Raw genomic sequence first — 14,849 nt, forward strand, 5'->3', positions numbered from 1 at the left:
ATTCTGCTTGATCAGAAAAAAAATCTGAAATGTCACATCTGTGTTGTATAGAAGGAGCTTCCCATTCACTGGAGATGCCATGATTAATCAGAGAATCCCATTCTCAGGAGCTAATTTTGGAAATCTAGGCATTAAGTGAAATTAAGCTGAATAACTGGAGGATTTCCATGGCTAGCACAGCTGGTCTCTGTCAGCATAATTTGCATGCAAGCAGGCTGCTGCTTACTGCAGTATTTGCATGCTGGTCTCTTCTGTTTTATTAAACTTTTATGGAAGCGCCACGTTTGACGGTGTGTCACCGCAGTTTTTGAGCTTTACAACCAGGCAGAAGATGTGATGCTTAGGTATTTTTTCATTGCCTGGCTATTTTTTTTCTCCTCTGTGAAAATCATACACTGAAAAAGCTTCCTGTAAGGTTACTATCTTCTAGCCTGTGGTTCCTTGGAAAATAAACAACTTCATCTTTTCCTCTTTAGGTCCACTTTTTGCATTCTATCATTCATTCAGAGTCAGAACTACTGCTGACTGGTAATTCAGGACCTGGTTCTTTATATTTTTGTAAGTCTGTCAAAGCTGATAATGTTATTAGGAATTTAATATATAACGCTTTGACCTGGTGTCTGCTCTAAGGCCGATGAAGGGCCTGAATAGTCCTTGATTGCTAGGTACCACCTTTTGTGCTCTTTTCTTTTCGCAGCAACCCAAGCCATCGTACCGATGAGGGGGAGGAGGTGGCGTGAGCATAACGTACAAGTTGCTGTCCAGAGAAAGGAGAAAGATTTTCAGGGCATGTTGGAATGTTACAATGAAGATGAGCCACTCCTCATCCAAAACCTTGTTACAGGTGAGGAACTTGCTCTGCTCCTGTTCCTGGCTCCTCCTCCTCCTCTTGCCTGAGAGAGTTTGTAAACTTGAGAGCTCAAGACAGGCAAATAGATTGTGTCAGATTAATCCCTTTGGGGGCTGCCTGTTTTCATTGGAAGTGATTTTGGTATGTAAAGCAGCGCAGCACTAAGCAGATAGACCAGCATGGATATAATCCTTAGGAATAGCAAAAAAATGGAAAATGCAAAAAGGAGGCTGCAGTTTTTACAGCAGGCAGTAACTTGCTGAGCTTGATACAACGTGGTAATAGATGGGGAGGGCACAGCAAGGGATAGACCACAGGGATTTTGCACAGCAATGAAACAAAGGTAGTTGGTTTATGAGATAATAACAGATAATAAACTTGTGAGCTCTTTCACGCTGAAAGTTCTGATCAGAATTGCTGCGGCATCCCCTTACTCAGCGCTATTAGAGAAGTCATGCTTCCCTGGCTGAGTGTTGGTATTTGCCATCACTCCATAACTGCAGCAGAATCTAGTGAGGATCTGAAAAGTGCTCAAAGAGCAGTGTTAGCCCGCTGATGTGGTCTTTGATGTTCCCCTCATCAGACAGACTTTTTCTTTAGGGGCTGCAAATTCCCACATCTGCCATTAGGATTCAGTAGCTTGAGGGAAAGAGTGATTTTACTATGTTGTGAATTTGGAGGTGGGGGTTTATGACCTGTGAGAGGTATTCCTGAAAGCTTCCTGGAACTTCTTTCTAAGGTTATTTGTGTGCTGCTTGGGTAGGCTTTTACATGGTAGAGAAGATCTAATGCTACCTGCGCATCCGTAAGGTGTAACGGGACAGTGTCACAAACTTCAGTGCAGATGATGCTACCCTCCTGAGCCTTAGTACTGCGGCTCTGCTGCTTTGGCTGGCTCCAGCAGGTCCGTCTGTCCTGCAGTTGGGCTTCTGGTTATGTGTCTGTGCTGCAGGGAGGGATGCAAGCTGCAGAGATGAAATCTCATCTTCCACAGGGCTGGGGGGAGAGGGGTTTGCCTGGGTACATCTCCAGCTCTGGTGTTCCCTGCTTCACTGGCAGTTGGTGAATTTTAAGATACTTTAAAAAAACTTCTAGATCTCAAGCCTGAGGCAGTGTCTGCTACTGTTCCCTGCCTTCCTGCCTACATCCTTTACATGTGCATCAGACACGCAGATTACATCAGTGATGAGCAGAAAGTGCACTCCTTGCTCACTTCCACTATGAACGGCATTAAGAAGGTGCTGAAGGTAGGTGTCCATCTGTTCTCTCTTGTCTTGGGGTTGAGAATGGTGCAAGATGGTAATAACCATGTCAAAGTATGTGATGTTCAGCTCTTATAGTGATTCCCAAATCAAGTCAGTCTTACGGCTTCACTTTATGGTAAGGAGAACTACGATCTTAGCAAGAACATTTTGCATTCACAGATTTTAAAAAAATATTTGCAGGGAACAAATGGCTAATACTGCACATTCTCAGAGAGAGAGCTTCCTGATTCTGGGTGGGGAAACTCAAAAGCACTTCGTCTTGCTATGTCAGCAGCACCTGCTGAAGGGGGGGTGGTCTCACATGTTTTAATTTTGTTCCTCCAGAAAAACAACAATGATTTTCAGATGACGTCGTTTTGGCTGGCGAATACGTGTCGCCTCCTGCACTGTTTAAAGCAGTACAGCGGAGATGCGGTAAGAAACTTGTTGATCTTGAGTATGTTGGCATTCCTCCAGGAAGGGTCTTCAGGTCTTCTGGGTCTAGTGACTTCCCTCTGGTAACGACATGGGGTCATCTCTGCCTTTTCTCTTTTCGTTAATTTGGATATAACGTGAGGCAGTTCCTAGAATTGTGGTATCACCGAATGGTTTGGGTGGGAAGGGACCTTCAAAGTCCCTCCAGCCCAGCCCCCTGCCATGGGCAGGGACACCTTCAGCTGGATCAGGTTGCTCAGAGCCCATCCAGCCTGGCCTTGGATGTTCCCAGGGATGGGCCATCGGGCACCTCTCTGGGCCGCCTGTGCCAGTGTCTCACCATCCCTAGCGTAAAACATTTCTTCCTTCTGTCTAGTCTGAGCTAGACTAGAGGTTCATGGGCCATTGCACTGAGACAAGACATTTGAGAGCTGAAACCAAGACCCTTCCAACAGAACATGTACCAGAGTATTTTGAATTTCATAGCCAACCATGCGCCTCGATTTGCCTGAGCAGGGGATTTCCTTCTGGTAGGCTGTTTTGAAGGCTGTTCCCCTGGCTTTAGTAGGTCCTGCAGCTTTTCATTACCCAAGATTTTTAGACAGGTGAAAACTGTTCCAAATATTGTGATTTTTATTCTGATTGTTTCTACTTGACTTTTTTTTTCCTGTTCAGTTCAACTAGATCAAAATAACCCTTCGAGAGAGCAAAAATGCATAACCACAATGTATAATTTCAGAAGGAAATACTCTAATTTCTTGCTGCTTCGGTAATATTTCATAAACTGAAATACATTTTGTTACAACTGATCCCTTCCGACAAAATCAGATTATCGTAGTCCTCTTAGTATGTTATGCGCTGTCATCCTTACAGTCATATGTTCTGGGTATCAAAATTTTCAGCAGAGCCAAATTATGTCGTTTCTCATTTAGTCTTGATTTGTGTTAGATATAGTAACCAATCAAGCTTTAAGAATAAGTAAAAAAAAATTCATGGAATCAGTTTAACTACTCAGGTCGTTCACAAGATGATGGCTTGTGTGTAAAACCTCAGTGCAGGACCTGAAAAGTTAAACTAAAAAGAAAAGTTATTTAGACAATTCTTACTAATATATATGCTCCTGTTTGCCCTCTTCTGCCTGAGTGACAACATTACATTTAAAGAAAATTATGGAAAACGAGCAGGGTAAAAAAACAAAAACAACCCAAACTTAAATTTCACATTCTTTGCCATTATTTACCGTGTTAAATGAAGCAGCTATTTACAAATTCAGTTGATAATTTGGTGCAAAAAAAGTGTGTGTGTGTGTGTGTGTGTGAATCTTTCTGAGAAGTTTCCAAAATAGTGTTACATTTAGTTTGAAATCCAACTGATTTTTAAGAAAACAGGTTAAAAAGAAAATCCCAAGTCTTGCAGTGCAAAAAGCACTTTTTCATCGGTGAGGTAAATATAGAAATTCTGAAGTCAACTCAAATTATTCATGTTGTATTTTTGCATTTTACTGGTTGGCAAACAACGAAGAAGGTTGCAGAGTTCTCATTTTGACACCAAACTGATAACACTGTATGAATAGGCAATTAAAGCGTCTGTGTTAATTACAAAATTAAATCATTGCAACTCACAGGGATAAATAAATAGCTAGAAAAAGTTTTTCAGGGACTGAAATTTTCTAGTTCATATATATATATATATTGCAGTTAATACAAAGGTTGATCCTTGTGGAAGTTAAAATGAAAAACTTACCGCTTAATGATGCTTTTCTTCAAAAAGCATCCCTCTAATAAAAATTTGTGAACAAATGGCTGAGTAAATCAAAAGTGATTTATGGGTCTTGATCTTTTCTATAATAGAGTAAAAATGTCCTTTGGTAACATACCTGGATATATTGTATATTTTAAGTTTTTTTTTTTTAATTAATACAGTGACTTCACTGGACTAGAAGTGGAGTAATGAAACTGGGTGTTTTAATCTCCTCCTGTTCAGGGTTTCATGACACAAAACACACCGAAGCAGAATGAGCACTGTCTGAAGAACTTTGACCTGAGCGAGTACTGCCAGGTGCTGAGCCACCTCTCCGTCCAGATCTACCAGCAGCTCATTAAGATATCAGAGGGCATACTCCAACCCATGATCGGTAAGTTTGCAGCACATTAGCTTTTAGGAAGGTGTTTTTTTTAATTACCTACTCAGAGTGTTCTTCAGACCTTTGTAAGGTGCTGGCATGACTTCTCGCTGAAGGAAAAGCCCGCAGCTGGTAGAGAGAAATATGCTACACTAAAAATAAAATAAAATAAAACATCTTGGTTTGAAGCAGGTCCTGGTGTAAGCAGTGACCTAGAGTTAGGGAAGCAAACCTGGATGAGTTTTTATTTTCCCCCATGATATGCAACTAATAGGGATGAGGCTTATTTCCCCCATGATAGAAAGTACCTCCTTCCTTTCTGTGAGGGAAGTGAGGTGGTGCTGGTGGTATCTCTAGGAACAGTGTTCCCCTCCAGACCAGGTTCATGGTTAAGTTCTTTATGGGTGGAAGTGTGCATTATGAGGGAGGAGAGAAACGGGAGGAAGAAAAAGCTTAAACAAAGACCTTGTTTTGCAAGGGTGAGTCAGTATAACAAGAGTTACCTCCCCAGCTACATCTGTCCTCCTCCTTGCTAAGCTAATTGAGGGTCTGTCCTCAGTGCTTTGTATTTTCTAACTGCTGGTGTTTCCCTTGAGCTCCCAGCCTGGACTCCTGTCTGGGACTGTTTCCCTTTACCCTCCAAATGTCATTACGCAAATTCTGGCTGCATCTGGTGGCATCACTGCATGTACCTCCTGCTCCTTGTAGAAAGTTGTCCCATTCCTCTATCAGTCAGGCTGTAAGAATTTTATTACTCTTAATCTATCTTTATTTCTCCCAATCCTTTGAGCTAGTTAATCACTTTAACTGCAGAATTTAAGGCTCTGTGGTGGGTATAGAGGGAGAATTGATTACAACTCAAAGGAGAGCTGTTCCCTGTTTCTGCAGCATGGTAAGTGATTTCTGTGTAGTAACACCAAGGGGCGGGGGGGGAGGGGAAGCGTGATCTTACAGATATTTTTGTGTGCTTCAACTGTTTCATATTTTCATAGTAAACTAGTAATCGGTGGATCAGTTCTGCTTTCAGATCTCCCAGTGTCCATCGTGGTGCATCACTGAGGCTGCTGCATGTTTATGACTGCCCACGAAGGGACCAATTCTTACCTCTAGTGACTGTTAGGTGGATGCAGGCTTTTTTAGCTCATTTTCCTCCCCCCCCCTTTTCAGTGTCTGCGGTGCTGGAAAATGAGAGTATCCAGGGGCTTTCGGGTATCAAACCGATGGGCTACAGGAATCGTTCCTCCAGTATGCCAGATGGTGACAGCTCCTACAGCTTAGACGAAATCATTCACCAGCTGAACACATTCCACAGTATCATGTGTGACCAGGGTCTGGACCCAGAGGTTGTGCAGCAGGTCTTCAAGCAGCTTTTCTACATGATCAATGCTGTCGCCCTGAACAACCTCCTGCTGAGGAAGGATGTCTGCTCGTGGAGCACGGGCATGCAGCTAAGGTGGGACGGGGATGTACCTGCTTAAGGAAGTTTTGTTGATTTTATAAGGTAGTGGAAAATAGGAAAATAAAATGCAATAGTGTAAGTGAGGGGAGAAACTGGATTCAGCAGGAGACCGATGCAGTGCCCGTTAAAGCTAACGCCCATTGTGTAATGTCTGTGCAATGCAGTTTGCTGTGCCACTTGTGAGTTAAATGCATGTTACAGTAATTATCTCTGGGGTGGGCTTTCCCCACCCTTGCCTGAGCGGGAAGGCTGCACAAAGACTACACCAGGTGAGGTAGGATGGATTGCATGTGGGATGGAGAAGTCCGTGGTGTTCTCCCACTGCCATGTCTGCGAGTTTCAGGTAACAAGTGCTGTGGTGCCAAAGGCTCCGATTCCGCAAGTGGATCTTAAACAGAAACCCCTGTTGCTGTGCGCCTCTGGCCTCCTGTGAGCTGCCCGCAAGCGGCAGCACAGGCATCTGCTGGGCTGAGATTAGGGGCCTGCCTGCCCCATCACTGTCTTAGTGTAGTGTTGTAATAAGGATTAAAAATTGAAAGGACAGCTAGTGCAAACCTGCCAGAAAGGGGCAATGAGTATTTGTCAGCCCTGGCATAAATCTATCAACTTACTTCTCAGAGCAAATTATTTAAACCTTCCTTCTGTCCCTCTGCCCACAGTGGATCTTTACATGTTCCCCTTGAGCCTGAGAGTGGGCACAGGCAAAGACATTTTTTGTGTAGATGTTTTCAGAGGTCCTTGGGTACCTTGTAGGATTTTGTAGCATTTAAAAGATTTTTAAAAGTGTAATTTTAGTTGACTCTGGATATTTGAACGAATCTGAACGCTGTAGAAAAGCGCATCCCTTGTGCTGTTTAGCTGTTACGTGGCTTGTCTATTTCTAAGGTACACAGAGTATGAATTTTGCCAAGTTGTTGAGTATTAAGCTTTGGTCTGGATGTCTCTTGCCATGGGTATTGCAAACGTGCATCACAAAAAGCCATGTATACCAGCACTGCTACATACTTTAAGTCTCAGAGAGGATTTTTGAAATGCTACATCTTATCTCTTGACTTTCAGCTCACATCTTGTCTTGTTTTTTCACCCAGGTTTAACATAAGCCAGCTGGAGGAATGGTTGCGTGGGAAGAATCTGCAGCAGAGTGGAGCAGCACAAACTTTGGAGCCCTTGATTCAGGCAGCGCAGCTTCTGCAGCTGAAAAAGAAAACCTCAGAAGATGCCGAGGCCATCTGCTCCTTGTGCACATCGCTCACGACCCAGCAGGTAGGGAGCAGGGCAGAGATTTACACCAGAGGGTACTGCTAATTAAAGGAGAGGGAAAGGGTGGTCTCCTGGAGCCAGCTCTTCACTGCCCCAACTCAGTGTGCCATTCGCACAGTGGGGCAGCTTGTCCTTTTCAGGACAGATGTTAGGTACTGAACCCTGTCCGAGATGGTCACCATGGTGACTCCTCTCTGGCAGCACCTCTGATGGTGCTGGAGCTCCAGAAGTCGGCAAAGATGAAACCCAGCCCTGAGGTCATGGTATAACTCAGAACTTTGGGATTTTAAACCCACCTGTTGTTTTTTGCCAGGGTCTAACCTGGCTAGGTCTGCAGGATGCCCACCAAGGATTCACATTCGGGGCAGGAGGCTGAGAACTGCCCACCTAGGCTGGCTGGCTGGGACCTCAAACTTTGAGACTCCGTTCCAGGAGGATATAAACTCAGGGGTTTTTGCTGCTGGATTGCCTGGCCTTAATTTGATGATGTTGTAGGAAGGGAGAAGTGAGAGGTGTGAGCTGATCTCCAGTGGTTCGTGGAGATCCTTTCTCCTGTATCTCTCATCGCCCTGTCTTGAACATGTGTTCTTGAGAGAAGCCAAGGGGTGGTAGGGGAGGAGCAGGAGTGAGGGAGCATCAGGAGAAGTGTTGTAGAGGTGACATCAGAAGTACTGGTCAGCTGTGTCACCGTGTGCCAGCCAAGTGGAGTTCCTGTATAAAGCTGTTGTTCAAGTCTATTCCCAATTTACAAACGTTGCTGTAAGAAGTGGCTTTGACAGGTCCATGGAGGCTTACAGCAGGCAAAGGAACACCGGGATGATACTTGCGCTGCTTCTGCTTCCCAGTAGTGTCATGGGACGCTTGTTATGGCCGTATCAAGACAAAGGGTTGGTGGTGCTTTGTATTCTGAAATAGTTTGGCTTCTCATGACTGTCTGTAATCCTATTTTGTTTTCAACAGATTGTAAAGATACTTAATCTCTACACTCCTGTGAATGAGTTTGAAGAACGTGTGACAGTAGCTTTCATACGAGACATACAGGTAAGTTAAAGGGCTGTAACATGGAGGAGGTAGTGCTAATGACATCTGTATTAAAATCATTACTAACTCAGGTGTTTTGTAATAAGCATGCTGCTGCATGTTGTCCTGAATTTAGTTTTCTGTATGTGCACACACTTACTTGCAACATAGAGCTGCAGGGATAACCAGGCTGTTAATCACAAAGAGCAATAAGCACCTACGCTCCCAGCTCAGCTAACCAGCTCTTTGGTAGCAAGGCAACTCAGAAGTAAGGTTGCAGCAGTCAGTGAAGCATCGGTGAAATGGAGCTGCTTCTCTGATACAATCAGCCACTAAAGGAAAAATAAATAAATTAAAACATTTTTTAATGCTCTCAAGGAGGAGGCAGGAAAAGGAAACATAAATGTGTTCAGCTACTACTGGAATGTGTCCCCATCGCTGAGCGGCTGAATCAAAAGTGGTCTGCGGGTATCGTGTTGGTTAATGGTTGGACTTCATGATCTTAAAGGTCTTTTCCAACCTAAACAATTCTATGCTTCTGTGCAGTGCTGCTGCTGCTGTGCAAGGGGATCATGTTGTTTCCAAGTCCTGTATCTTGCTTTGTGGTCATGTAGAAAACATAGCCAGGTTCTTCTGAAACAGTTTCTTACCATCTGTGTAGAAGTTGCTGTAAATACTTGCTCAGAGGTAGGCTGCTGCACCAGAGAACAAAATAGTTCTCTCTGTTTTTTGCAGTATCTCTAAAATTGTGTACACTTCTCAAACCTTTGATGATGTTAAACATGACAAATACAAAGAAAAGGCAATAACTGATACTAACTTTTTCTTCTCCCACACCTCATAGAAGCACTTGCAAGAGCGCAATGACCCTCCACAGCTGCTGTTAGACTTCAAGCACATATTCCCAGTTTTGTTCCCGTTCAACCCATCCTCCATAACCATGGACTCTATTCATATTCCTGCTTCTCTCAACTTGGAATTTCTCAAGAAAGTTTAATTAAGCCCATCTGTCATACCCAGAGACCTCCAGCAACAAAAGAAAAGTCATGAAAGGAATTTAAGGAGCTCTTTAAACGTGGACCAAACAGGCTTGCGGAAGAACCAATACACAGTAATAGATGGATGTGAAACTGTACAGTAAAAAAAGAGACTGATCTCTATGTGATTTTTTTTTTTTTGCTAATTTGCAGCTCAGAAATAAGGATACTTGAAATGTAGATTTATTTTTTACTGCTTGATTTTACATTGACATAGTTCAAAGCCCATAATCATCTCCAAAAGCCACTAACAAAAAAGAATGGTGAGTGGGAGACAGCTTTGATCTTCGCAGGTGTCTATGAAGAAATGAGTTAAATCTAAAATGAAATCTGAAACACCTATGCTGCCTTGAAGGATGTAGTTTGTCTAATAGCTGGGTGGGTTTGCATGTATTAATAATGGGACATGCAATTCTGCCTCCTGTTCTTGCTAGTAAGTGCATCATGCTAGTGAGTGGAGAAAGTGAATTGCAGAAGGTGCAAATATGTATTTATCGTGCCATTTAACGTAACGGGCTTGGACGCTGCTTGTTTCCACCAGTGTCAAATTTGTCACCAATTCTATGTTTGAGAAATACTGTTGCTCCTCCTAACTACACTAAGTACATCTGCTTCATAAGAATTTCATTAGATTGGCAGTTCAGACTTTCTTCCTTTACCAGATTTGCATTAGTGACTTGTGAAGGTTTTGTCCTGGTGAAATAGTATGGAGACAAAGGGACTGCCTTAGGCCTCCTGCTTCTAGTGTAGGTGAGTGTCATCCTGATCCCTACTGTTGGCTTTCCCTCTGCTTTCAAAAGCGAAAAACTTTCCTCCAGTGTCTGTCGAGGTTCCTAGACCTCCTGCGTGGCCTGTATCAGAATGTCAGGTGTAGATAAGACATGCTAAAGCAGCCCAGTTTAATTGTCAGGTCCCTAGTCCTACTTACATTGAGTGGGTTAGTCTTAGCTTATAGCAGTCCATGGAAAAATTCGATTCAGTTCAAGAGCCACCCAAAATTTTACCAGTTGTGCAAATACAGGGCTTATAAGTGAAGAATACTTTAAAAAAGAAAATTTTAAACCAAAAAGAGAATGGATAAGCAACAAAATCTTTTCACACAAAAGAATGATAATGTGTTAGTAATGTAATCCATTTCTTTAAGTGTGAACACGAACTCCTTGTCTACAACAACCTTCAATGAATAATTGCAAGCAATTCAAATTCTGTTAGGATTTCTTTCTATCCGACTTACAAATAAAAACAAGCCAACCCTTTGACCTTGCTATGCAGCCATGGAAAGGGGGCAGCTACTCACAAGTGCAGTTGCTGATTTTTATTGGTACTTGCTATGGCATGTTGAATTCTCCGTTACGGCAGCACCATTCTCCCTGCCAAGAAGGGGAAAAGGTGGCTTCCCGAGGCTGAGGGATGCTCTACAAGGACCCCAATGGAGATGCGGCGATGCTGCTGCCGTAGCTCAGCATGCCAAAATGCAGCTGTTTGTCAGCAGCAAAAGTGCCTCTCGTCTCAGCACTTTGTGATGAGCTTCTTGCCCTTTTGGCTTGCATAACAGTTGTTTCTAAGTAGATCTTAACTCACCTGCTTTTGTGGTTCCTGAAGTCTCAGCAATTCCACAGTGATGAAGGAGCATTCAAAAACACCTCTCTGCATCTGACTACTTTTAGTTGGTGTAAAACATATCCAAACAGCAAATTCATGACCAGGTACTCTATCTGGTCTGGGGATTAAAATAGAATGTGGAGTCTTTTGAAAAATAAACTAAATCCTGCCATGCTGCAATCACCTTTTTAGATCAAGGAGTGTGTTTTGATTTAAGCATCATGTATATAATCTATGTATATACCAACTGTAATAGTCCTGTATGTACTATATATGTATATTACTATCCAAAAAGCACATTTTTTAAGAAAAAGTCAAGTGTTGTGAAGAATTAGATTGGTCTACACCAGTGGGTAAACACCTTGTTTCAGATGGCCCATGGTTTAGCACAGCTGTTGCCGCTGAAAGACAGACTTGAGGCCGTTTCCCTAGGGAGAAGTTCTCTTTTCCTCTAATTGTAGAAGATAAGATTCCCCAGCTAATTATAGAAGATTTATTGCTTGATAGTACCTGCGCTACCTCCAAGCTAAAGTCCTTGAGTATTTGCATGTACTGCGCATATTCAGTAGTGCCTTCATCTCCTCTTCATGCACAAGAAGGATAATGCCACCGTTTTGCTGTCTGTGCCCAGCGAGCCCACGCTCTTTGGTCACTTGCTCACCTACAATATTTTTATTTATTGTTTCTACCTCTTTTCATGTTTTGCAAATGAATGTTTTTGCAGTGCTCTGAATTTCATCTTTTAGTTGTATCCTATCACTTTTATCCCATGCTACAGTAGTTAATGACAGTTTAAAAATTAAAAAAAAAAAAAATTCCACGCAGAATTCAGTCTTTCATTTTAACACATAGCTAGTTTTCACAATTCACCTTAGGCCAGCAGTTTCCTCTCAGGCTCTTCATGTCTCTACCTCTTTCTGATGTAAATTATTCAGAGTACAATTCCCAACAGATTGATTAAACCAATGCTTATTGTTCAGACTAATGACAGTTGCTGCTGAATCCTATTCTATGACAATTTTGTTGCTGATCACAATTATAGAATGTGGTTAACGGTCTTCTAGGGGATAACAGTCTTTCACTGGCATTTTAAGGATCATTTATATATACAACAAAGAGACTTTCTTAAAAACTCTTGATATGTATTAGATGGAAATGGGGATTTAATGTCTTGATCTGTGACAATGCAGTTCCTCCGTAAAAATCCATCTGGAAGAGGACTCTGTATGAAATATCTTTTATATATATATATATTATTTTTATTTTATCAATTTTCTAGATTTGTTTTTAAATGTTAGTTTTGTTAAATTGCTATGCTCAAGCATGCCATTTTTCCTCAGATCGGCACTTCTTTATTGAAAGAGCCAATTTAACACAAAGCATGGCTTTGAGAAAGCGGCCGTTTTCCAGATCTGTCATTATTTTTAAATATTGATTATTAAGTTGAGCATTTTCCCACTGTGTGCCTTTAGCTGTTACTAAGGTAACTGACTTCTCAACCACTGTTTCTCTGAAACAAGCATTAAAATGTGGGAATATTTTTATTGTTCTCATAAGAAGTTGGCTGTAGATTTATACACCTGCTTATAAAATCTCACTCTGAGGAGGTCTTGCAAAAACACTTTGAAGTTGCTAGAAAGAAAACAAGACTGACCTATACCGATTTTTGTATGTATAATGTATCTCAGAGAGCACTATTGAGAATATTGGAAATAAAAACCCGCCAACGAAAACCTCCAAAAATGAACTTCCAAAAAAACCAAATCACACAAACCACCACCACTACGCAACCAATGCTTCCAAGTGTGAGTTCAGTCATGTGCTCTCTGACCTAAGAGAACATCCACGACAACCTCTATGATTCATTTTACCAGAAACTTGGTTTGATTTTTTTTCCTTCTTTTATTGTTTATTGGTATTTTGTAGCTGAGGTTGCCTGTCTTTGGGCTAGTAAAGCTGTTGTGTAGTAGTTGACTAGAAAAGAACATTAGACCTCAAGACTGAATTTATGCAATCCTATATAATGACTATATTTTGCTTATGCAATTTATTCCACTATCTGAGAGGACCTCTTCATACAAGCAAAAGAGTAACAAAACAAGGGCATGTTTCAGAGTTCAAGCCTAGTGGTTATTTTTCCTGATACTGCAATTTAAACACTGAAATCACACCACCACCTAAAGTCTTTGCAAGATATGACCCTCCATTTGTGTGATGTGCAAAAACCACACCTGAAACAACACGTCATTTTCCTCCATTTTCAATAGTAAATAAGCAAAACTGCAAACTTATTCTTTCAGACCATATTTAACTGAAAAATTAGCATTTTTCCATTGTATATAAATATAATCTAATTAAAATGAATTGCCTAAACAGCCATGAACCTTTTTTACTCCAACTTTATTCATTCACATCTATATTACAGTCATAAATCTTTTTTTTTTTTTTCTTCTAAAAGAAGTTCTAGCATTGTCGATATTAGGTAAAACAATCTGGAGGGCATATTCCCCAATGAGTATACAAATTATTTTAAAATGTAAATGCCACTGGGCTAAGACTTTCAAATTAATTTGAAATTAGAAGGAAACAAATTATCAAAAAATGTGCTACTACAGTGCAATGTCTGTTTTGTTTGTTTGGGGGTTTTGGGGGGCTTGTGAGGTCTCATTACCTGAACAAGCAGAAGGTATAGCTGCTGTCAGAGAAGCTGAATGATAATGGGAATGAATAATGTAGGTGGAATACTACTGCTTATATAAGATTTTTCCATTTTGAACAAATCTGTAAGCTACACCTTTGTTTGTAGAAAATGCTTGTAATAGTCACTGTAATATTCAGCTGTGGATAAAAAAAAATTGTGAAATAAACACTTCTAAATAAATTGTGACTTTTGATCAAAAATGGGAATGTGGAAAATACATCTTTCAATATTTGCTTCTATATATTGGAAACATCTATTTTCAAATTGCCAAGTACTTTGCAAACACAAATGAACAGTCCCAAAACTTGTACTGGAAGGTTTGAAAGGTTTAGAAGTTATAATAATTTCAGAGGTACTGAAGTACTGTGAGCTAATTAGAAACCAACTGAGTGTGGAATCTTACGGCCTTGAAGGCCATTGTAAATTGATGGAGAAGAGGACATGCAGTGCCAGCCCTTCTGCGTGAGCTTAAACGAAGTCAATGGCAGAAAGAGAAAATACAGTAAAACCCTCTGCTTACTTTGAAAGACAAAGTTGCATCTTGCTGTACGTTCACCGACCTATAGATCCAAGAAATCACTAGAATTAATGTGGGAGAAGCAGTTGAAAGTTGTGAGTTTTTTAATAAAAAAAGGGAGTCTTCACAGGAGAACATTCTTCTTCCAGAAAATTTATAAAACTTAAATTGCATTAACAAAAACATATGGCAAATTTTATTTGTACGTGAAATGTTTTTAATGATCCTCTCAGTTTCTGCCAAGACAGTGAATGGTTCCACTGAAGTTTTTATACACGTAAGTCATGCCTTGAGAGGCGTTTTCAACCACCAGAACTTTGAAAGGTTTCTGTTGTGTAGAGCATTCTGCAGATTGGTTTCTGCAACTCGGGCTGTGCTCCCACTTGGTTTTCAATCAGCTGCAAGATACCACCGACCCTGGCAGGCTCTTGGACATTTTTATTTTTTTTTCACCTGGTAGATAGCATACAACACGGTTCCACAGTTCACAGAGCTGTGTTTTGCCAAGTTTAACACACTTACTATGGCTTAATGAGACCACATCCACCTCCAGCTCTACAGAGGAGGATCCTGCACGAGTTGGATCCACTTGCACTCACTCT

At 41.3% G+C, this 14,849-nt stretch overlaps 1 protein-coding gene across 1 annotated transcript in view; it reads left to right on the top strand.

Annotated features, from left to right (window-relative positions):
- MYO5B (myosin VB) overlaps positions 1 to 13,829 on the top strand; it is a 152,398-nt gene extending 138,569 nt beyond the window's left edge. The window contains exons 32-39 of the mRNA XM_080371670.1: positions 698 to 844; positions 1,946 to 2,097; positions 2,440 to 2,529; positions 4,513 to 4,663; positions 5,819 to 6,104; positions 7,199 to 7,373; positions 8,331 to 8,411; positions 9,235 to 13,829. Coding sequence (XP_080227796.1) covers positions 698 to 844; positions 1,946 to 2,097; positions 2,440 to 2,529; positions 4,513 to 4,663; positions 5,819 to 6,104; positions 7,199 to 7,373; positions 8,331 to 8,411; positions 9,235 to 9,387 — 1,235 coding nt within the window. The 3' untranslated portion in view covers positions 9,388 to 13,829. The remainder of the gene's footprint in view (positions 1 to 697; positions 845 to 1,945; positions 2,098 to 2,439; positions 2,530 to 4,512; positions 4,664 to 5,818; positions 6,105 to 7,198; positions 7,374 to 8,330; positions 8,412 to 9,234) is intronic.
- The last annotated feature ends 1,020 nt before the right edge of the window (positions 13,830 to 14,849 follow it).

This window comes from Falco punctatus (genome assembly GCF_963210335.1).
Source record: "Falco punctatus genome assembly, chromosome: Z".
Lineage (NCBI taxonomy): Eukaryota > Metazoa > Chordata > Aves > Falconiformes > Falconidae > Falco > Falco punctatus.